We start from the raw sequence: 24,309 nt of genomic DNA, 5'->3' as shown, positions 1-24,309 counted from the left end.
AAGTAGGATTTTTTCACAGCCGGACATTCATTCCCCACAATAAATAAGGGACTTGTTTTCGCCTCACCAACCATGCTGCTTCCCCACCATCCCAGCTGCCACCCAGCTGGTCAGCCCTACAGAGGCAGCTAGGTCACGGCTGTCACCCTTGGCCCCCAGCCAGGCCCATCCTGAGCTTTCTCCTCGGTGCCCTGACACCCAGCCTTGCCCATCTGCCGCTCCTCCAGTCACCTCCAATTCTGTTGTCCATTCATTCATTCATTTGTGTATCTGGCAAGCTTTGGCAGAGTCTGCTCAGCGTTCTAGGAGGGCAACCATGAACAAGAATAGGCTAATTAGCAGCTGTTTGGGTACACAGGATATCCAGCCTGGGGACAGCAGGAGCCGGGCACACATCAAAGGTGCTGTGGCTTCAGTGTAGCTTGACCCCTCTAGAGCTTGCTGCAATTTGATTTTTATTGTGAGATGATGTGCATGGTCCAGCATAGAGAGGGACTGGGCAGCGAGGACCAGGTACGCCATCAGGCAAGGGGAAGCCTCTTAGGGATGAGAAGGAGGCAGCCAGGGGAAGACCTGGAAGGGTGTTTCCGATGAGAGAACAGTAAGCTCTGGGGTGGGAATGATGTACAATGCTCCGAAAAGAGATTTTGTATTTCATTCCTAAAGACGAGGATGGCGGGACTTCAGCCCACGTGTATACAAGAAGGGAGGCTTATAGTTAGACAGATGGGCTTGCCGCCTAAGGGGCTGGCCCTTCTGAGCCAGCAGAAAGGCCAGGGCAGGTTGTAAGATGTGCTGGTGGTTCTGAGCTAACGCGTGTGTGCTCATAGGCTTACCATCTTCGTTATGCCTGGAGGGAGAGAGTGAGGCTTGGCAAGGAACCCCATCTACACCCTTACTGCTCATTTCCACCACCCCCTACTCCACCTCTGCCTGTTCTCTCTGTGTAGCACCCCTGCTCAGAGGACCCTTTATAAAATACATTTTATTTTTTATTTTATTTACTTATTTTTTTGTCATTATAACTTTATTTTTATTAGATAACGATTTTAATGAGATTTCCTTACAGGTTGCAGGTAATTTTTCATTTGGTATGAAATATATATCTGCTGTCTCAGTTAAGGTTGCTGTTGCTGCAATAAAACACCACGACCAAAAGAAAGGGTTCATGGGGTTTACACTCCACAGAACTGCTCATCGTTCAAGGACGTCAGGACAGGAACTCAAGCAGGGCTGGAGCCTGGAGGCAGGAACTGTTGCAGAGGCCATGGAGAGGTGCTGCTTACTGGCTTGCTCCCCATGGCTTGCTCAGATGTAGCTCAGTCTCCGTGCGGGTTCCCCAGTAAGGGGAGCAGGAGCTGTTTCTAACATGGACTCTGATGCCCCCTGGTGGGGTGTCCTTGCCAGGTCACAGAGGAAGAGCATCTGCCACTCTTTTGGCCGATCTCCAAATGTGAGCTGGCTGTGGGGGTGAGGACAAAATGAGGAAAGAGGCATGCTGGTAGGGACGTTGTCACTATTTTAAGACATTCCTCCTTTCCGCCTCTCTTCAAAACCCACGACCTTCCCAGGCTGTGCCAGTTTGCCAGTGTGTGCCCCTTTCTTAGTTTTCCGTCATCCGTCTTATTGACACAGTTATCACCACATTGTGCTGTGCTGTTAAAAAAAAAAAAAAAAAGATGCTATAAATGTGCACACGGCTGTTTGCAGGGCGAGGAAGAGGGCTGAAGCATTTGTAGGAAGCGCCTGTGACTCTGCACACGTGGAGCTGCCTGTCTCGGTGGGCAGCCTGAGCTAAGTGTGAATTACTACTGGACAGAGCTCCTTAGGGGTGTAGGCGGTGAACATTCCCTCCCAGTGTGCTCCGATCTGGGGACTCACCTCATATTTCTCAGCCTTCAGGCCATTTTATTATGTAAGATTTTATTTTACTTTTTTGATGGCATGCGTATGCATGTCTTTGCACATGGGTTGTGCACAGGAGTGCAGGCGCTCCCAGAGGCCAGAAGAGGCCACTGGAGCTGGAATTAAGGGTGGCTGTGAGCTGCCTGATGTGGGTGCTGGCAGCCAGACTCCAGTCTCCTTTGTACACACTCTTCATGGCTTAGCCATCCTGCCAGCTGTGAAGGCATCAAAAGCCTTCCGGCCACGTGTTATTGGTGACAGGTCTACTGATTATGGCTCTCCTGAAGCAAGGAGCCAGTTCCCAGAGGCAAAGCTGGCATGGATGAAGGGGTGATGCTGGAGTTGTTATAGAATAGTGAGGTGGGCATGGGTAGCCTGAAGGTCTTCTTCCACTAAAGGAGCCGGGTGGGTAAGCCTACGTGGTGACGCAGTGGTTTTATGGTCTCCAACACAGGCTAGCTCATCCTCTGTGGGGAATCAACCCCTGTCCACAGATTGAGGAAGGTCATGAGACTCTGCCACAGCACGCCCAGGTGTCTGGCAGCATTTGGTACCCAGTCAGAAAGCCCAGGGGCTAGCTGGGAAGGTGCGATGACAGGCATCTACCTGTCTTGTCTGTGCTTTGTGCTTTCTCTTTCGGTTCTCTTGATGGACAGTGCCTTTTCAGAAGCAGAAAATGACCACCTTAAAAAAAAAAAAAAAAACTTTTAAAACTGACTTTCAAAAAGCTTTTGGCTGATTCTTTTCGGCCCAATCTCACTCATCTCCCCCATCCCTTCCTATCTGCCCTCCATCCTATTAACCTTCCCCCCCCAAAAAAAAAAAACCATAAAAACCATCTCGTTGTAGAAGCTGTAGTGTGTGACAGTATATCCCACCGTATACCTTTTTGTCCACACATCTTTACCTGCAAATGTTTATTGCAATGAACTCGAGGTTAATTTTTGTATGAGAATATTCAGATGTCCAGCGGCATCGCTCGTTGCAGGGGTGACATTTTCTTTATCCTACAGCTTTTGTTCCTTTACCAAACACCAGTTGACCGTATTTATGTGGGTCTGTTTCTGGACCGTCTGGTCCATTTTGTCTATTCTTTCACCATTGTTGATTGCTGCCAATTTAGAGTAAGTCTTGCTGCCACATTTTGTCCTCCGCCAGGCTGTGTTAAATACGCTGAGGACCGACGCCCTGGAGAGCTTGGCCTATGCTGTCAGTAGCGTCTCTTTCATATTCACCAGGTGCAGATGAGTGTCTCTCGCTTCCTGACTCTGCCGAGGACATCCGTGGCCCTCACAGAGGTTTTCAGTTTCCCCCTCAAGTTCTGGAGACAGGTCACGGTAAATTTAGGAGCAGGGAGTACAGGGCAGCCCCCTCCCTCTGACTGTCTCATCTACATCTCCAGGGCCTAGGCCAAAACTCAGCCCTGCTAGGCTCCCAACTGTGCTGAGACCCTTTCCTCCCCTCTCCCCCAAGACTCTCTGGTGGCCTTGCTGACATCTGTGGCTGCTGTGAAAGAAGCAGAGATGAGACCGCAGCCTTGAGACTCATTCATGCACACCTCTTCCTGGAGCTTCTGTGGAGAGGAGACGGGCCACCCTTGCAACTTTCCTCTGTCTTCAAAGTACAGTCAAGGGCTGTATAACGTTTTGGCCAGTAACAGATTGCATATGTGACAGAAGATTATTACGCTATGATGTCATAGGACAATTCGTTGCTTGCTTGAATATTCATGATTGTGCTGGTGGCAAAATTACCACATAAAACACAGCACGTACGATTCTGTATGCATAGCTCTTTGCTGTGTTGATTACTTTTTACCTTTCTGTGATGTAATACCCGACAGGGGCAACTGAAGGGAAGAGGGACCTATTCTGGCTCACTCCTTCAGAGGTCCACCATGATTGGGAAGGCACGCCAGAGCGGCTCTCTCTGAGCAGAGAGGGTGTAGGGGCTCAAGGGAGAACAACAGGCTTGGGTATCTCTACACCTTGCTGCTTTCAGCACGCAGGCTTGCTCTTGTACAGGCCCCACGCTGTTTCTTTGGCTTCTGACAGCAGAATCATGATCCTAGAATCTCTGGCATCCAGAAGGCTCCTTAGAACTGGGGATTCACCTTAAAGCCTTGTGACAGTCCACTCAAAGTTCCATGCTGGGGATCTGACCCTGTTACAACTCTGGCACTGGGTATTGCCCCCCAAATTGGCACCCCATGAATTATACCAAGCTTTGCTGCCAGCTCAGGGCCCTGCCTTGATCACAACTGCAGTAGCTTGCAAATGCCTACACATTTGAGCCAGGGAAAATGCTTCCTTTGTTTGAACCAGGTCCACTAGAGGCTCCATTTTCCCAGGCACTCTCTTTTCAAAGGAAAGTCTTTCAGATATATTTGCATTTTTACAGCCTGAGGTATTCAGTGGGAAGCAAAGCCCCAGCAAAGCACCTTTCCTGTTGTTGCAGTATAAATGGTACAGTTTCTCTGACAATTCTAGGTCCTTGGCCTGTACCCACCTTGTCTGTAGCCTTAAAAGCACTCAGGGCTCTTTTCTTTGCCAAGCTGAGCATTTCTCACATCTTTTTGCTGTACTTTTCCAAATTATCTCTGCATATCTAGCTAAAAGCAGCATGCACTAACCATGCCACAGCCTGGGTATGAAGCTGTTTTGAAATATTTTCAAACGAAACCTTTAAATTCATTACTTTTGAAACCAGCTTCACTCTGATTTTCTGGGCACTGACAGACTGTAACCACAACCATGTTCTTTTTCAGGGTATGACAGAAATGGCCTCTATTTCTTTCCCTGATGGCATTCTTGTTCTGGTCTGAACCCTCATGAGCACTGCCTTTACTGTCTGCATTTCTATCTGCATTTTTATCTAAACATCTACCCAAATGGCCCATTAAGCTCCCTAGGACTTATCTTCCTCATGTCTCTAAGCTTCTCCACACCCCTCCCCTACACCATTTGCAAAGGCCTAAGGACCACACGGTCAGGTTCATTACAGCAACAGCTCTACTTCTTCGAGCCAGTTTGCTGTATTAGCCACTTTTCTGGTTGCTATGACAAAGTGCCTGACAGAAATAACGCAAGGGAAAAAAGGCTTATCTTGACTCACAGAATCAGGATGTTTTAGGCTATCACGGCAAGGAAGGCATGACAGCACAGTTCCTGGCCATGGTCACAGGAGCTTGTGACCTCACATGGTGACCAGACCAGGAAGCAGAGAACTCAGGTTAGAGCCAGTGGTGGCCACAACCTTCTAAGACTACCCTTAAGTGAGCTACTGCACTTCCCCAGCTAAATTCCATATTCTAAAGGTTTGACAGTCTCCCCAAATAGCAGCACTGGCTGGGAGCCAAATTTACAAACACATAAGCCTGAGTGGCACATTTTAATTTTAAATTTAAACCACAGCACCTGTTAATACTTGTGCTAATGCTTGATGCCTTGGATTTTTGTTGTTGTTTTACGTCATGATAAAATACCCAGACAGGGCTGGCATAAGGGAGAAAAGGCTTATTCTGGACCACAGTTCAAGGTACAGCCCATCATGGCAGGCAAATCAAGGCAGCAGGGGCCTGAATCAGCCGCTCACATTACATCCACAGTCAGAAGAGAGCGATGAATGCACACACCACTAGTCACTTCCCTTTCTCCATTTATTCGGTCCAGGATCCCTTTCAAGGCCTGGCTGATACCCACAGTGGGAAGCTCTTCCTACCTCAATTAATATAATCAAGACAATCAGCACTAGGCATGTGTAGAGGCCCAAATCTCAAATGATTGAGCAACAGACTGCTCAGTGGTAGATGGGTAAAGTCATAACTAAAAGCAAGGGAACCGTTAGCACAAAAGCCAAGATGCTTATCCAGCACAGATGAGGGTGAACAGCGAGCCCAATGGAGGGGAGGACACAATGAGTTTTCAGCACCTGTAATGCTCACTCTGTTAGCTTAGGAAGCAAGTCACAGATGTTCATTTTTTAATAATAAAAATAGCTATTTAGATTATGAGTATGCTTATAGACTCTTTTAATATTTTATTATGAGGGAAGGACAAAAGGACACTTCTCCATGGTCATCTCCAAACAAGGCTTAGGAGTTACTCCGCTTGTATGACCTGGTCACCAGTTGGGAAGAGGGAACTGAAACTCCAGTTGCAGGGAATCTGACACCCTCCCTGACTTCCATGGGCACCAGGCACACACGTGAGGCACATGCATTAACACAGGCTGACACTCGGGCATATAAATTAATAATAATAACAACAACAACAATAGTAGCACAATGATTGGAGCCAGGGGCTATGGCACACACGCTAATCCCAGCATTCAGGAGGCAGAGTCCAGTGGATCTCTGTGAGTTCAAATCCAACCTGGTCTACATAGTGAGTTCAAGGACAGCTAGAGCTACACTTGTCTCAAACCAAAAATTTAAAAAGCATGGCGACTAGGAAGTAGAAACTATAGTCCTTTGCTGTGGTTTGGGGAGATCGGTGAAGTGAGGCAGCTCTTCAAAGTGAAGTTTAGGAAATGTGTCAACATGCCTGAGGATGGATGACGGAGCAGGGGAGGAGCCAGCTTAGCCCTCTTTGGAGAGCTCTATTTTCAGCTGGCAATCTGCACCGGGTCTTAGGACTCTCCACTTGCAACAACAGATTGCCTGCAAGTGCCCTGAGCTTTCCCAAACCACTGCTTCTGGAAGTGTGGAAACAGCAGGGTCTGTCAGTGGGAACAAGGGGCCATCTGGAGCCCCAAATAAGTCAACCCTCCTCTCCAAGCCAGTCCTGTCACCAGCCTCCCAGCCAGTGCTGTCACTGACAACCAGGTGACAACTTGGGGAACTTCTCAACTTGGGAAAGCCTCAGGCCTAAGAGAGGCTGTAGCATCCTTCAGGCACAGAGCACAGGGAGGAATCCTTCAGGTGGAATGAGATGTGCCTCGCCCCCAGGTCTTGCCAAGACAGGAGAGGGGACTCTAGGAGCTAGATACGATCAGAAAGTGAGAAATGAGATGGCATGGTCAAAGCCCATATACGAGCACAGAATGGCTTCCTCCAGACACCCACAGTGCTCCTACGCAAGAGGGGAGTTAGAGCTGGGCATTGGAGTCTCTCCTTCAGCTGAATCCAGCCAGCTATGATCAGAACCATCCTCAGTCCTGGAAGGGTAGGCTGTCCTGGGAAGTTCTCCTATTAGGGAGGTCCTTTCTCAGCTCCTAAACTCCAAGCCTTGCTGAATATTTAAGCCACATCTATCCTTAACTCAACAGCTATCAAGTTCCACTTCACATGATCAAGGATAGGAGCTTGGTCCAGAGGTGGGAGCCCAGGGATTTTGGGATGTGGCCTCCCCTGGTAACCTTGTCCACTCACTGTGCACCGAGGGCCGAGGTTTGCTACTGTGAAGTGAGAGACCATCTAACGAAAGAATGCCATCCTCTAAGGATTAAGACTGAGAGAAACAAACAGACTTTGTTACCCACTGAAACCCCTGGAGGTCAGAACCTGTCAGGATCGGGTGAAGCAAGCTTTTCATCCAGACCCTTGGCAACAGCCCTGTGTTCAGGGCCTCAGCCCCTGAGGACACGGGTGGTTCCTTGTTCCTGAAGAAGCATTCCAACCAAGTAGCAGCCTTGCCAATGCCCTGGGTGGGCTGAGACCCTAGGCACCTGCCCTTAGATATCTGCCCAAAGAGCAGGCTTGCTCCAGGCCCTGAGAGAAAACTGGGAGCTCAAACCTCCTCGCAGAGCTTCCAAAAGCCCTGAGGAGAAAGATCTACAACTGAACGGAACCAATTCTGCAGAAATTGAAAAGATGATCAGAATGCCGATATGAATATGCCAAAAATTGAGTAACCTAGATAAAACAGATGGAAATTCCTAGAAACACAAAAGTTATGACATCTAAATTACAAAGAAATGAAGATTTGAGAAAGCTCTGAGACTTAGGAGATTGTGCTAGTAATCAAAAGCCGCCAACAGAAAAGCCCAAGGCTTTGAGGCTTCACCATTAGATATGTGAAGAACTAATGTAAATCCTTTCTAACTTTTATCAAGAATTGGAACGGGGAAATGCTTCCTAGCTCATTCTCTATGACAAGCATTTGGTCTGCTGCAGGAATCCTACAATTAAAAGAAAACAACTCAAGGACAATATTGATGCAAAAAAAAAAAATTCCTCAACAACAACAACGACAAAACCTATCGAACCAAATTTAGCAGCACGTTAAAAGGGTTATAACAACAGGATTAAGTGGGACCTATTGATGGAATGCAGGATGGTTCGGCCGAAAACTGATGTAATATACGTTTACAGGAAACATATGTAATATATAGTACATTATATATACATGTATTATATATTATTATATATGTCACATATATAACATGTATGTTATATAATATGTGTGTGTATATATATATATATGTCCTGCCACCATGGCTTCTCTGTCATGATTAACCGTGAGACGAAAATAAACCCTTTCGCGCTCAAGCTGTGTTTGCCAGGGCAGTTTATCACAGCAGTGTTACATGTGACTTATCCACGGTCTTACTCTAGCTCAGATCTTGCTGCTCCTCCAAAGGCCGTGTATCAGAGCTCGGTCCCAAGGATGGGGCTACCGAACGGTGGTAGACCTTTGAGAGGTATAACACAGGGGGAGCTCTTCAGGTCACCGAGGCCATGCACCCCAAGGGGCCTATGGTAGGTGAGCTCTTCCTTCCCATCTCTTTCATTTACCAGCTAGGAGGCGAGCGATTTTTTTTTCCTACTAAGTGCCCTATCATGGTGCCTCCGCTGGCCTAAAGCAGTGAGACCAGCCAGTCACTGACCGAAACGGAAGCATCAAAACAGTGAGCCGAAATAATCCGTTTATCTTGGTACGTTGACGGTCTTGGGTGTTTGTTACGATACCGTGAAGCCTGCTGCCGCATCCTAAGACGGAGCTCTCCCAGAAACACGTTGTGCCTGCACCCAGTTCACACACCAAGCCTCATGCCACCAAAAAGGCCAAGGGAGAAATTCGAATAGTTACCCAGAGAGAGCGAGCATGCGCACGTGCACGCAACTGAGTGCAGGAACCCGCGGAGACAAAAAGAGGGCACTGACTCCCGTGGAGCTGGAGTCAGGGCAGTTTTGAGTCACAAGGAAAGTGTAGGCTCTTCACTGCTGGTCCGTCTCCCCAAATTAGCTTTTGTCTCTTTGTAACTGGCTTCTGACCTTAGCTTGATACCCTTAATTAAGTAGAATAATATATCATATGTATCTAGTACACTTTGTTTATACATCCATGCATTGATGAACACTGAGGCAACTTCAGCATTGGCTGGAAGGAATTACTCCTGGATGTACAAACAGTGAATAATAGGGTTTTAAGAAATTAGAGCGGGCTGGAGAGGTGGCGCAGAGGTTAAGAGCACTGGCTGCTCTTCCAAAGGTCCTGAGTTCAATTCCCATGCAACCACATGGTGGCTCACAACCATCTATAATGAGATCTGGTGCCCTCTTCTGGCATGCCCAGGCACATATGCAGGCAGGATATTGTATAAGTAATAAATAGATAAATCTTAAAAAAACATTAAAGCAAAATATTTTAAGCAAAAAACAAAAACAAAGAAATGTTTATATTGCAGTTGTTTTTAAAGAAGCTACAGAGCAATAGATAAGAAGCTAACCAAGAAGTCATTCATACAGGAAGGAACATGTAGGGGCGGGGCCTGGGCCTCCATGTGCTTCTTGGAAAGGCTTATGTTTTCACACATGGATGCGTGATGTGCCCATCAGGCCGTGCTCCCTCATCTCCAACTTTGTCCCTCAGGCCCTGCCACCTGGCCCCAGCCACCTACACACGCTTTTCATAATCACCCTGTGTTCGCCTATGTTGGTGCTGTGCCTGGCATGTTTTTCCATGGGCTCATTCCTGCCCTCAGTCCTCAGTTCAGTGACCTCCCCAACCTCTGCCCTGTGGGACACTCCTTCAGCTCCTATTGTGAGCTTGAGCATCTAGCCACCCACCCCTAGAACAGGTGCCCAATTCTAAGCCAGGCTTGGAGGTATTCTGAGAGCATCTTTCTATGGCTCTCCCACCCCGTAGCAGACTGCTGAGCTGCCCTGCAGAGAGTTTCGGTGAAACTTCCACGCTGTCACTGGCCCATCTTGAAGAGAATTGGACTAGGATCCAGAACAGGCTTCAGGGTGAAGAGGTAGAAGACATCACACAGGAGGGGAGACCTTTGAGTTCACATCTTTTGGCCTGTAGAGTTAGAACCAGGCACCTGCTGTCTCTAAAGATGACCACCCTCTCCGCTGAGAATCTTCAGGAACCCACCCTCCCAGCTTCCCCACCCAGATGGACAAGAGGTGGTTCGTGAAATTTTACATTTTTCACTACTGAAAATTGAGTGCCTGTAGCTTGCTAAGGAGGTGAAAATGAAGCTGTGACTGTCACCAAGGTCAGGGCTGTGCAGGCTGCTGGCCACATGGATTGATCAAGCCCTTCTTAATACTGGAGCCCTTCCCAGCAACCCCCAACTCCACAGACTGTGGACAGCCCTCTGACTGCTTTCCCCTCATCCTTGAGTGGGCTCTGACCTCATGTCTTTCTCTGTCTAGGTCAGGATCCCTGGGGACAGAAAAAGCAGGCCAAAGCCAGAGTCTTTCAGGGGGTGCGCCCATAAGAGAAAGTGTCTAGGATGGAGCTGGTTAAACACCCACAGACCTACAGGGATGCGTGGAATTGCTTCTAGGAGCAAATACAGGCTCCCTGTAAAAGTATGCAAAAGCCCTCTGCTGGCCAGATCACGGAGGCACTCGGCATTGGTCTGCAGGAGGCCTGCATGGAGAGAACACTGCTCACAGAGGGTGTTTTGCTGCATGGACCATTGACAGAAACTCCCAGGCCTACAAAGGGGCTCACCATGGAAATCCACTGATGTCCACCAGGGGTCAGCCATGACTTTGGAGTAGAGGGATGCTGGGGAGAAGGGAGATAGCCTCTTGGAGGAGCTAGCTAGCTACTCAGTAAACTGATGGAAGAGGACCCTAAGTTCAAGGCCCACCTGGACTACAGAGTACATACAAAGCCAGCCTGGGCAACTTAGCAAGACCCTCTGAATGAAAAGTAAAGCAGAGGGGCTGGGGAGGTCAGCTCAGCGGTGGGGTCCTCGGGCTGTATGCACAAGCGTTCGGTCCCAGCTCTCTCCCTGTAAGAAGAGGTGGGCCTGCTTTCCCAGCTTCTCATGGTGACAAGATGACCCCAGCAATATTGAGTCAGTAGGACGTCAGGGGAACAACAGCTTCCAAGTGTCACGGAAGATCCAGGATTGCTTTTGAAGCCTTATTTTTTTGTAACTAGGGGCTGGGTGGGAATATGGTGATCATTAAGGACTTGGAAAAACAACTTTTCCTGTGAGGATGGCTCACCCCTGTAGCGCCAGCACTAGAGGAATCTGAAACAGGAGGGTTGCTGTGAGTTGTATAATCCCAGAGTGAATTGTGAAGATGAAAGAGACGTAGAGGGAAAACCAACTTCTATGGGTGTTCTCCAGGAAGAGGTGGTTCTGGACAACCTTACAATGAAGAAGAGATGGTTCCTGAGGGCAGAATTGGGAAGACTATTAGAAAATGGAGAACGGGTGCCGGGCTGTGAAGTGGGGGCACTGGCAGCCCCCAAAGTGCTCACTCAACTTAAGTGGACAGTGAGAGGCAGAGCCCTCCAGCCTTGTACCCAGGGAATCAGTGGGTGCCGGCTCAGTTTACCCCCAACTGTTTCTTGCCATTGCAGGCAGGCATGCCCCGGACACTGAGTGCCTCCGTCATGGTCACCCCGGGCAGCCTCAGCCCGCCTCCCACAGAATCCACAGAAGGCGAGCAGGCCGGGCAGCCCCTCCTGGACGGCGCTCCAGCCTCTGCCTCTTTGGACACCCTGATTCAGCACCTCGTGCCCACAGCCGATTACTACCCCGAGGTAGGTGAGCCTCGGGGAGGCTCAGGAGAGAGCATGGGGGCGCGGCTGGGAATGGCCTCGTGCCTGAGGAGTGGAGGCAGGCTGGAGTCACACCCTCCGTGCCCTGACGAGTTCCTGTGGTATCCCCCCTCCCCCCCCCCAGAAAGCCTACATCTTCACCTTCCTGCTGAGCTCTCGTCTCTTCATCGAGCCCCGGGAGCTCCTGGCGCGGGTGTGCCACCTGTGCATAGAGCAGCAACAGTTGGACAAGCCGGAGCTGGACAAGGTGAGGGGCTGGGCAGGCGGGGGTGGGGTAGGGGGTGGCCTCTTGAGAGGGCTTGACCTCTCAAGCATGTGGAAAGACCTTTAAGGGGGAAAGGGTGAGATTTTATTGGCCTAGCTTCGGTCACATGCTCATCTGCGTGCCGGTCATTTACACAGAATGAATTAGAATGCCAGGATCTGATTGGCCAGCACTCAGAGTGGCATCCCTGAGCCGAATCAGCTGGGCGGAAAGAGAGGGAGCCCTATGGGAAAAGTACGATACCCAGACCCTAGGAAAGGGAGAGGCCAGGGACGCTGTAGGTGGCAGAAAGGAGGTGGACCCCGCCTCAAAATGTGCGCCTGCCTCATTTCCGTCCCCTGTGTAAGCCGAGCCAATTCCCCTCCCATGCTTTAGTCTGTTGCCCTCTCCGTGCTGCGGGGCTCAGAGAGCCTGAGGCTTACCATAACCACTGCAAGGGCTCATGAGCATAACCCAGACGGGCAGAGCATGCTCAGAGAGAGGCTCACGGGGCCTGGGAACTCGCTGCACCCCACCGACTGGTCCCTGCTTCCGCTTTGCCTTGCAGGCCCGAGTCCGGAAGTTTGGTGCCAAATTGCTCCAGCTGTTGGCCGAGTGGACCGAAACCTTCCCACGGGACTTCGAAGAGGAGTCCACCATTGGACACCTGACGGACGTGGTGGGCCGCATCTCGCCGTGTGACGAGGTGGGCAGACAGGGTGGAAGTCACCTCTCCTTCCTGCACCCTCCCATCCAGGACCCGAGCCTGCTTCCAGCCTCCTCTGGGCCCTTCTCTCCCTGCACTGCATAGAACAACCCATTGGGCCCTCTGGAGCCCGTGGAAGAACGAGGCCCTACAAAGCTGAGAGGGAGTCCGAGTGGCCCAGTGGCTCCACCTCTCCCTTCTGTCCTGGCAATGGTATTGGGTGGTGAATATGACCCACCCGTGGGCTCAGATGGACGGGTGGCTGGGCAGTGGCGCTGTGACCCACTAAGCCACCTGAAAAGGCCCACATCTAGGGACCCGTAGGGGCCTCCCTCCCAGGGACCAGCTCCCCATGCAGAGGCAGGCTGGCAGGAAGCGTCCATGGCCCAGGACAGATGATCCAGAAGAGCAACTAAGAGAACAGGGCTCGCAACTGCCTGCCACTGCCCTGCCAGCTGCCAGGCTGCCTCCTTGGCTCATGGGTAGAGTCATCTGGTCTAGGGGTGGCATTTGCCACAGGCTAACCCACTCAGGGTTCTATCCTGGGCTAACGGCCTATCTCTTTAGAAGTAGTGCCTCTGGGGCTGGCTCGGTGGTGAAGGACACAAGGACGAGAGTTCGGTTCCCAGCCTCCACACCAGGCGGCTCGCAGCTTAGCTGTAACTCAAGCTCCGGGGAACTGATGCCCTGCTCTGGCCTTTGAGGACCCCTGCACTGACACTGTGCACACCCACACAGCAAACAAACACATATGCGTCTAATTTGTTTTTCTTAGTTTTAATTTTTAAAATCTTTTTATTTATTTGTTTTTTTAAAGAAAGGAATGGGGTCTTCAAAGGAGAGAGGTTAGATTTCCCCTTGTGGGTAGAAGGTGACCCTGAAGAGCCTCTGGTTCCTGCTCCCCAGCTCAGGGCACGGTCCAAAGCAGGCTGTCAATCGGAGCTCCGTGCTGAGGGAGCTTGTGCTAACCCCACTCACGCAGTGTGTGCTGCTTGCCCAGAGCTGGGCTAGGCTCTCCTGACAGAGGTGGCATTCCCTGCCCCATGCAGCAGCATCCTAGCTGGGGTCCAATAAAAGACACATTGAGGAAGGTAGCACTGCTAGGGTTGAGGCAGGAGAGTGAGGCTGGTCAGGAAGGCCTTTCTGAGCCCGGCTGGAGGAGCAAGATGGTTCCCGCTGGAGCCAGTAGGATGCCGCTGCTCCAGGACAGGGCCTGTCCCGTGCCTTCCCTTCCCTCTTTTCCTTCCTTTCCTGCCTTGCCTGCCCTACTCCGCCCTGTGTCCCAGACACTGGTACCCTTTAGCCAGAGCTAACACATTTCCTCACCTCCCACCTGAAACCCTTCAGCCTTCTCCCCGGGAGCCAGCAGACTGGGATTGAGTCTGGGATGTGGGTCTTCAGGCCTGAGTGTCCTCTCCCCTCACCCCTGCCCTAGACCTACGGAAACAGGATGCACCAGCTCCTGCAGACTCTGCAGCAGAAACTGGCATCCCTTGGCCAGGGGCCGGAAGGCTTGGTAGGAGCTGACAAGCCCATCTCGTACAGAACCAAGCCACCAGCGTCCATCCACAGGGAGCTCCTGGGTGTCTGCAGCGACCCCTACACGCTGGCCCAGCAACTGACCCACGTGGAGCTGGTGAGTGGGACCCAGGGAAGGGAGCAAACGCTCCTTTAGAAATAACAAACGCTGCCCCCGACCCATCTTTCCTGAACTCAGCATGGCCCAGCAGCCTCTGCGGATCCCTCAGCATTCCTGGGGTCTGGGGCAGGTCTGGAAGTGCCAGAATAAGGGTCTAGGTTAAGGACACAGGACCTTGGCCCAAACTCTCATTCAGATAGCATTCACAGTGTGCTCTTCTCAGGCCCAAGGAAGTTGACCTTTGGGCTCTCCATGCATTAAGGTGGGGTGGGGTGGAGGGAGGCTGCCCTCCCAGCTTCCCAGAGCAGCAGCTAAGCCCTCTGTCATGCTGGCAAGAGGGAATGATCTGACATCACCCCAAACACTCGGGGTTCTATGTAGGTGTAGAGGCCAAGGAGAGGGCCTGAAGGGAAGTGGGCGCCTTCCTGCCACACTTGCACTCCTGATTGTGTCCTTGCTGCCTCCCCGAATGTGCCCCCTCCCCACACATGCCTCCTCCCCACACCATCCCTCTTTTCTGACTCTTCTCCCCTCCCCATGCAGGAGCGACTGAGACACATTGGACCTGAGGAGTTTGTCCAGGCCTTTGTGAACAAGGACCCTCTGGCAGGCACAAAGGTAAATGGTTCTTGGAAGGGCCGAGGCTACAGTGGCCTCACTGTAGCCCACTGCTGGCCACGAGGGGGCAGTTCTCACGGGCATCATCTGGGGAAGACTTGATGCTGCCCAGAGCAAGAATGGAGGGCCCGTGGCTACTCCACCCAGGCCTTTCCAGCCCATATGGAAACAGCACTGAGTCCCGGAGAAGCCCAGGGGACTGACTGGACGTACCTACCAGATCACTCGCCCAGCCAGGACGTAGGGACGGTCGGGAAGTCCGCTGTCACCTGAGTCAGTCTTCAACACTGGGTAGAGAAAGGGTACAGGGTGCATCTTGCTTGACCTGGGCCTTGCGGGTCCTCCTTGAGCGTTTCGTCGGGCGCCGGTGCCCTCTAGCGGCCAGTTCGGGAAGTGCCGGCCGGCGCTAGGTGCTTGAAAAGATTGGTGAGGAACGCGCCGCCACACTAGGATGTAAAGCTAGTTCTTACCTCCTAGGCGGCCCAGCCACAGACTAGGGTGTCTAACCACGGCTAGATCCAGTCAGAATAGGACTCTATTTAGGGCCTAACGAAAGGAGTGAAAATTAAATGATGTAGTGGTAATTGTCTTTTTTTTCTGCCTCTAAGACAAGCAAGGGTCATAACAAGGCTCTAAATGCTATTGGTAGATATCACACGACTTTACAAGGCAGATGAGCAATGGCATCCGCTATGCTGGGAGTCGGAGCTCAAGGGCAGAGCGCTTTCCTCCCCTGCAGGAACTGCCAGGTTCCCTCTCAGTGCCAACCCCTGGGAGAAGGGAGGCTGGGATCAAACCTCACAGGTATGCAGCTGGGAATTTGAAATATATATGGGTCCACATTCTTGTTAGATACTGCGGGTGCTGATTCTTAAACACTCATTGTAACATGGGAGCTAAAAATACTCCCGTGAGATTTCCACACTGTGACACCCACTGGACTGTCATGCACCTTGAACACGTGATTTTGTAGCACCAAACATCATTAAAAACAAAAAACAGGGAGGTGATGAGGGAAGCAGATCTCCCCCGCTGCTGGGAAGAAGATCTGTGGAAACCTAGAGGCCATCAGGCTCCCTGAGGTGGACAAGGGTTTGGTAAATTCCCAGTTTCCTATTGAAAGCTTGAACTCCGTCCGCCGTTGGCCACAAATGCTGTGAATTGTTTTTCTTGGAGGTGACGAGATTTTTATTCAAGGCAAGATCAGCCAAACGCCGAAGTCTAGATAATGAGAGGATCTCTGTCGTTCTTCAGGTCAAAATAATATTCAGCAAAAAACAGTGGTCGGTTCAAGCGCTTGCCCTTAAGACAACAGGTTGTTTGTTTGTTTGTTTGTTTGTTTGTTTTTTGGCATGTCAATTTTGTAACTGACAGTACTAAACAGGACTTCTTTTTCTTTCTTTCTTTAAGTATTAGAGATTTAGCCTAGAGCCTCTTGCATGCTAGGCCAGGGTTCTACCACTGAGCCACCACGTGGTGCTGGGAGCCTCTAGCAAGTACCCTAACCACTGAGCCATCCCTCCATGCCCTGAGACAGTATTTTATATCAGTGGCAGCCACGAAATAGAAACCCCACTGGTATAAGAGGGACACGAGGGGCAGGCCAGACTTCTGCTGTCACTTTAAGTCTCTGAAATGCTAGGATTTTCACTCAGTGCAGACACCCCTGCCCCGTTTTGCTTACAGCACCGCTTGCACCCGGCTACTACGTCAAGCAATATTGAGAAATGACACCCTTCTTTTCCTAATTTTAAAAGGAACATTTTTTTTTTTAGCAGTGTGTCTGTGGTTAAGATTATTTCTTCAGGCATCATAAAGGTGCCTCGCTCTTCTTAGTTTGTCAACAGGTCTCACGAGCGTGGCTGTTGGGTTCTGTTGAATTCTTCTCTGGTTCTATCACTCTGCCTGGACTAACGGCATTAGAAAGAGTCTCAGATGCATCGGTGTGCATCCGAGTCACATTAAGAAAAAGAACCCAACACTTCCTCTTGGAGGATGTGGACCAAGAGCAAGCCCAAATGTGAATTCTCCACCCCTCTGCACGAGTCTGCTGTCTCTGTGTAGCTTATGTCTGCAAATGAGTCTGAATCTGTGCCTACCAGAATGCTGTCTTGTGAACCTGTCCCTAACAAAGGACTTTGCTCTCCTTTATGAAACAGAAAGTGTCACATGAGGAAGGAAGGAATGATGGACACTGCAGAAATACTTAACTGAGGTTTTACAAGGCATGAAACGACCAATTCCAACTGACCCAAATAACAAACAGTTCTACAACAGACTCTCATCTCCGTGCGATTGTCAGCATTTGTGGCAAATATTTATTGTCCAGGTTCTCTTTTGTCCTGCTTGCTGTTATCAACAAATGGTTATTGTAGCACACATGCGAACACACAGACACTTTGCTGCGGGCCAGGGACATGGAAGAATGCATAATTTAAGGTTAAAGCTGTGCATCAGCTTAGGCTGCAAACACTGATGACGTGGGAAGTCTAAGACAAGGGTGGTTATTTCTCTTAGGGGCAGGTTAAATAGACAGGCTGAGTACACAGCAGAGTATGAGTCTCAAGGGAGCTCAAGGTGTGTTATTACCTTGGCCATAAGGTCCAGCAAAAGTTCCCATCTCTTAGATGTAAGAGGTATTTTCAAAATATACATTGCCACAGAATTCACATGCTGCTTCCCCTCTAAACTGTTAAGTGATTTTTTTTATTAGTTTTTTAAATCAATGTTAAAGCCACCTTACATTTCCGAAATAAACAGAACTGGGAGAAGAGAAACGTTTGTCTCTTCCGCAAATCCCTGGTTCCTGTGTGCTGTTTTGTTTAGAAATTCTGCCTCCATTAACCATGAGTGAGATTGAGCTGGTTTGATTACTCTTACTCTTTTCTCTATTATGTGTAAAAGACTGGAATTTTCTGTTACTGGAGCATTGATCAGCATTTGCCAGGGAAACACCTTAGTCTGACATTCTTAGTGGCATATCTTTCACTGACCCATTCAAGATTTTCTTGTTGCCTTGTTTCTTTGTTTAGTCTTACTGTTATTTAGTAACTATAGGACTATTTAGGTTTTCTATTTCTTCTTTCTCCCACCCCCCCAAAGTGGTACCAAGGATGGAACCTAGGACCTTCTGTTTCCCAGGCAGGCATTCTACCATTGAGCTACACTCCCAACCCTCCTTTTTGCTCTTTTTTTTTTTTTTTTTTTTTTAATTTTGTGAAATGCTCACTGACAAGTTCAGCCAGGCCTTGATCTTAAGATCCCCCTGACTCAGCCTCCTAGGTAGCTGGGTCCTGCTTTTTTCTTTTCTCTTAAATTGTTTTGTAGCTTCTTATATTGTTTCAAGAATTTAACTTTTTCCCTTAAATTTTCACATTTACAGATATAAAGTTACTCACTGATAACTTGTTCTCTTAAATTTCTTCACATCCATGTTGGCGTCTCTTTACTACTATTTGTGATTTGTTTCTCTGAGTCTTCATCAATATAACAATCACATCACTGGGATTCTAAGTGAATGTGACCAAGCTTGGCTTTTGCTGTGGTTCTGGGCATCAGACTTGTGTCTTCATGCTTGTCTGGTAAGCACTTTACTGACTGAAACCATCTGAGTCATTTCCCCAAGACATGTTGCTTACACGAACATGTTTAGACTCATGACATTTTTCTAATGAATTGAGTCTGCTTTGTTTTGTTTTGGTTTGGTTTGGTTTTCCAAGACAGGGTTTCTCAGTGTAGCCTTGACTGTTCTGGAACTCACTCTGTAGATCAAGCTGGCCTTGAACTCAGAGATCTGACTGCCTCTGCCTCCTGAGTACTGGGATTAAAGGTGTGTGTCACCACCACCCAGCTGAATTGAACCTTTTATCATTGTGTGGTTGCCCTTTTATTGTTTCTACAGTGCTTTTGTCTCAGAATATATATATATATATATATATATATATATATAATTTTTTAAATTTTTTTTACTTAAAAACTGTCCAAACATTACAGGTCCTTCTTTACTTTCAATGGGGTTCTCTCCTGTTAAGCCCACATAAAGTTGAAAATCTTAGTTGAACCACCAAAGTTGGGATCCTTCAAATAGCTGTGTGACATTTATCAAATGTGCAATTTCCTATTTCTTTTTACTTATATATTTGACTTTTTACTTATATCCTTGACTTAGAAAATTTCAAGAAATGGGATTTGACTGGTTTGTCCTCATTGACTCCTTTGAATTCCCTATTTTTTCTCCTTTCTTTATATTTTTCTCATCTACCTTCTATTAATTGAAAATTATCCTAGTATTTTAACATACACATTTCTCTGTTTTAAGCTTAATCATTTAAACAATGGCACATGTATTTACAATGCATAGAATGTTCAGCTGAACATAGATTGAAATTTTTTTTTTCTCCAAACATTTTATGACTCAGGAAATCTAAAGTTACACACACACACACACACACACACACAGAGAGAGAGAGAGAGAGAGAGAGAGAGAGAGAGAGAGAGAGAGTTGATTCTGTTATTTTCAGTAACTGTGTTCTAGAACGCCAGCACAAACATCCAGTTAGCAAATTCTAAGCCATGCAGCATCAGTTTCCTGTAAGCTTCTCTTCTCAATATTTTCTGCAAGCAATCAACACATAGCTATGATCATGTGCTTATGTGTAAAGGCACATATTTAACGTGCATCTCTGATGAACACTGAACTCAGGACAGGTGGCCAGGCCAACTCCTGCCTGGGTCTGAGATGGAGATCAAGAGCAGAATGTTTGCCTGGTGTGTACAAGGCTCTGGGTTTCATCCACAGAAAGGAAACACTTATCCGTATGGGTACCTAATCTATCTATCTATTTGTCTACCTCCCCATCTGTTTGTGTATCTGTCTTTCCATCTGTCCGTCTATCCATCCATTCATCTATCTCTGTATAAGCCATAGATAAACGAGAGCTATCTAGCGCATATTTTCTCTGTAGGACACACCATAGCCTTTGAGTGCTTGGGAATGAAATATATCATTTCAGTATTATTTTTGGAATCCTTTCAAAACACTGAAACTATTCTCCAAAGAAAACACAAAAAGAAAAATAAAAGAGACACTAAACAGGCAGGAGAAAGGATCCTTGCTCACAGTGTGAGCAGGAACAAGGCACAATAGCTTCGTTTAGTTTAATCTTGGCTGGAAACGCTTATATAAGTGGCTCAAATAGTTTGCCTTTCTGTGCCTCCACACCATTGAATGGGAAAGCAACGTAAGCTATTGGAATAGCAAAAATAATAAATAGATAGATAGATAGATAGATAGATGGATGGATGGATGGATAGATAGATAGATAAAAATAAGCAGTAGGCAAGTTTGCAGATGCAGACTCTGTGGATAATCAATATCGATTCTATGTGTGCATACCCATAATTTTGAATTACGGCCTCATTAATTCATGCATCTGTACATCCTTGGTACCTGGTACTGTGGACCCCCACATTGTGAGTGTGCAGACTGCTGCAGGGCTCTATGCCCAGCCCCCCTCTTTGCCATCTTCCCCCACTGTGATGCCGGGGATAAGCCCAGGGCCTCCCCCCGCCCAAGGCGGAAGACCGAGAGGTTAAACATCAGACCTCTGTGTTTTGGTTGACTTTGAGATTCTTGCATTGTCCGGGTTCTCTATAATGAACGCAACCTGATCCTGTGCTCTAAAAAGTTGTCAACAAGGAGACTCAGCTGCATGTCTTTCCTAGCCTCGCTTCGGTGACAAGACCAACAACGTAGAGGCCTATGTGAAGTGGTTCAACAGACTGTGCTACCTCGTAGCGACCGAAATCTGCATGGTGAGTAAAGCCAGCGTGGCCCTGCCTGCCAGCCGGAGGCTCCCTGGGAGTTGGAATGGATGTACTGGATCCCAGCCCTCCCAAGCCCAGGGCTTGGCTGGACCACAGGCATGACCAGGTTCACGAACCCTTCCCTCCAGTGATTGTCCCTGTAGGTAGATCTCAGGGCGGACCCACCAGCCAAGTGGAAGTCAGACTGTGTGCTGACCACCGTGTGCCTCAGTCTGAGCCCGTCTGCCTCAGGCATCCGGGCTGTATAGCTTGCATGGGGCTTGGAGGTAAAATTGATCAGACCTTTAAGAATTGGGAAATCACACGTTAAAAGTCCAGGCCGATAACGAGATTGAAAAATAAATCTATTTCTAAATCCTTTATTTATTTAATTCCAAGTCACTATTACTTATTAAGCTTTGTGGCTTCAGTGTAACCTAAAGCCATGCTGTTGTTTGTGTGTGGTGATACTTAGTAAATGACTCTTGGAGGGGAGAGGAGGGAATCTCTGTAGGTTTCCTGTGTCTACTAACCTTGCTCTGAACATGTTTATTCAATGTTCCGAAGGATAGGAATGGTTTCCTCCAAACCATCAATCACTGGTCACTTTTTATCTGACATTTTCTGAATATAAAAATGATGGATCATAATTTAAAAAAAAAAACAAAACTGAATTCCAAAACAAGTCCAGGCCAGTGGCTGCTTCTGTCGGCAGGAAGTCTGGCCCCCTGGTGTTAGGCACGCTGGCACTGAGGTGAGGGGGCCTGGCCACACCCTGCTGTCCTCTGATGCTCCTTTACACCGAGGTCACCATCCTAAGTCACACACCTTCCTAATGGCGAGACCCTTTAGCACAGTTCCTCATGTTGTGGTGACCCTCAACCATAAAATTATTTTCATTGCTACTCCGTAACCGTAATTTTGTTACTGTTATGAATCATAACATAAATATTTGATACGCAGGATATCTGGTGTGTGGCCCCTGTGGGTCCGACCCACAGGTTGAGAACCCCCGGCCTAAGGTGGAACACAACGGGACAGCCCGGCTAGTTGGCCTCACAGGGTACAGGTGCTGAGACAGAGCCTCCGGTCAAGGGTCAGTGCTCATGTAGGGGTCAGCAGCTGAGAGGTGAACAGGGGCAGTCAGGCATGTGCTGAGGGAGAAACTGGCCTGTGGTGCCCACAGTGGGCTGACATGAGCAGCTTTTATCTAAACCTCACCTGGCTACCCACTGTCATTCGAAGGACGGGACTAAGCCCCAGGTGGGTGGCTCTCTACAGCAGGGACCACCCTTGAAATGGCTTTGGGAGTGCATCTAGGGTGGTGCCACAGTACACTTCTTGGTGGCTAGAGACAACAGTGTTGATAAACAGGATGCGCTTGAGTTGTACTGGCCTGACGCCGGTCCTGCACTCTCATCGCTGCCTCGGCGGCCATGCCAAGCCAGTGTGGCGGCTGGACAGGGCACAGCTGGATACCCTGAGCCCTCCTGGGATGTCTCCAGGGAAAGGAAGTTTGGTTTGACCCGCCAGAGAGGCGGAGAGTCTCAAGTACTTGTCCCTAAGATGAGTTCTTATGGTGGCGTGGCTTTCTGACAGAAAGCCATAGAGGGGCAGCACACAGAGCAGAACCCAAGGTTGGCACGTGGCTCCCACTGAGTAGTGGCTGGAGGAAAGGAAATGATGCTATTTCCATCTTTGTGGGGAGGAGCTAAGCCTTGAGGGAGCACCGTCCTGAAGATGCCTCACAGGCCCTCCAGCCCTGCAGAGCCTCACTGGACTTCATCTGCCCCCCCCAACACCCCTCTGAGCTGTGTGCTGGCTCTGTGGCAGAGGGTGCCCAGACCCTGGGCCTTGTGCTTCTTAGCTGGGAAATGGGATCTGGGAAGGGCAGGAGGGTCAGGATGGCTGAATGGGGGTTCGTGAGCAGGGAAGGGAGGGACACACGCCTGCTGAAGCCCTGCCTGCCGTCCTGCCCTCCCTGCAGCCAGCCAAGAAGAAGCAGAGAGCGCAGGTGATTGAGTTCTTCATCGACGTGGCCCGAGAGTGCTTCAACATCGGCAACTTCAACTCCCTCATGGCCATTATCTGTGAGTGGGCTTGCCCAGGCCTCGAGGGCCCCGTGTGAGGGCCACCAGCGGGCCTAAAGTGGGCACGGCTGGCAGGAGGGGTACACGTCAAGGGCCCTCTCTGCAGGGGGTGGCTGTGGGCTAGGTGGCCAGCAGCAGGCATGGTCAGGGTCTAAGGGGTACGTTTGAAGGGTCTGGCAGTGAGCACCCAGAGACAGAGAGGATGCAGAAACCCAAAACAGGTACGGATGCCATGGTGGGCCTGTGCAGCTGAATCAGGGTTAGAGTCACATGCACCCAAGTCCACCTCACTACAATGCCCACTCAGCTGCTCTTCAGCCACAGTCGGGGCACGCTGAGACCTCTTTTCCAATGGGAACAAAGGGTCCAGGCTAGAGGAGCACTCCAGCCCTGTTTCCCTTCTTCCAGCCGGCATGAACATGAGCCCCGTCTCCAGGCTGAAGAAGACTTGGGCCAAAGTGAAGACAGCCAAGTTCTTCATTCTGGAGGTAAACGGGGCTGCTGGGCTAAAGGGTGTGGCCGGCTGGTCCCGGAATGTAGCTGCTCAGATGTCTCCCTGCTTCCTTCCAGCACCAGATGGACCCAACGGGGAATTTCTGCAACTATAGGACAGCCCTGCGTGGGGCGGCCCACCGCTCACTGACGGCTCACAGCAGCAGGGAGAAGGTAAGGGAGAGGTCCTCAAAGGTCAGACGTTTCAGCCTTCAAAGCTCCTCCAGACCCTATTTCAGGCAGGCTGTAGCACTGTATTCATCAGCTTTCTGCCACTGTAACCACATACCTGACACAAGCAACTTATAAAGAGAAAAGGTTTGTGGGCTGAAAGTTTTGGAGGCTTTGGACCATGATTGGTTGACTTTGTTACTGTGGGCCTTTTATGGTAAAAAAAATACATGATAAAACGAAATTACTCACTTCATGGTAGGGGAGCCAAAATGAGGAGGAAAAACTCAGGATTCAAAGGCATGTCCCCCGGGACCAAAGCTCTCTTGCTAACTAAACCCCGCCCCTGATGTTTCCACAGTCTCCCATGGGCACCTCCCTTGTATTATGGGCTTTTGGGAAACACATGATCCAAACGGTAGCAGTCAGGAAGCTGAGGGACCAAATCACCTGGCCCAGTCCCTGCCCCAGTAAGCCTGCCCCAGCCCAGGAGTCAGAGCCTTAGAAAGCCAGACCTCTGGGGGGGGACCTTCTCTCCACTGAACATCTCCTACATGTGGGCTCCGTGCTTCCCAGCCCTCCACTTCTCTCTCATGGGCTTCAGCATTCCCATCTGCCAGATTGGAAGACTGAGACCCGGAGAGGGTCCAGGTACTGTG

General features: G+C 49.4%; 1 protein-coding gene and 1 long non-coding RNA gene across 5 annotated transcripts in view; one reads left to right on the top strand and one right to left on the bottom strand.

The window, feature by feature from the left end:
• The window catches only part of Rasgef1c (RasGEF domain family member 1C), a 61,770-nt gene that overhangs the window by 29,572 nt on the left and 7,889 nt on the right, over positions 1-24,309 (top strand). For 2 of the 3 annotated variants that reach the window (XM_021651725.2, XM_060363784.1), the window contains 9 exons: positions 11,685-11,867; positions 12,010-12,132; positions 12,698-12,835; positions 14,271-14,471; positions 15,018-15,092; positions 20,817-20,906; positions 22,885-22,987; positions 23,396-23,475; positions 23,558-23,653. In XM_021651725.2, the coding sequence (XP_021507400.1) occupies positions 11,691-11,867; positions 12,010-12,132; positions 12,698-12,835; positions 14,271-14,471; positions 15,018-15,092; positions 20,817-20,906; positions 22,885-22,987; positions 23,396-23,475; positions 23,558-23,653 (1,083 nt within the window). In that variant the 5' untranslated portion in view covers positions 11,685-11,690. Of the gene's footprint in view, positions 1-11,684; positions 11,868-12,009; positions 12,133-12,368; positions 12,493-12,697; positions 12,836-14,270; positions 14,472-15,017; positions 15,093-20,816; positions 20,907-22,884; positions 22,988-23,395; positions 23,476-23,557; positions 23,654-24,309 lie in introns of those variants that run through there. The other variant, XM_060363785.1, reaches the window with a different exon arrangement.
• LOC132646313 (uncharacterized) lies at positions 1,027-15,461 on the bottom strand. Of its 2 annotated transcripts, XR_009584467.1 has the most exons (4): positions 15,310-15,461; positions 11,324-11,493; positions 2,512-2,589; positions 1,027-1,656 (listed from the first exon to the last, which is right to left on the bottom strand). It is a non-coding gene; the product is annotated as an uncharacterized LOC132646313 (long non-coding RNA). The 2 variants fall into 2 exon arrangements; XR_009584466.1 differs by lacking the exon at positions 11,324-11,493.

Source organism: Meriones unguiculatus, chromosome 11, assembly GCF_030254825.1.
Source record: "Meriones unguiculatus strain TT.TT164.6M chromosome 11, Bangor_MerUng_6.1, whole genome shotgun sequence".
NCBI lineage: Eukaryota > Metazoa > Chordata > Mammalia > Rodentia > Muridae > Meriones > Meriones unguiculatus.
This window is presented reverse-complemented; position numbering and strand designations above follow the sequence as displayed.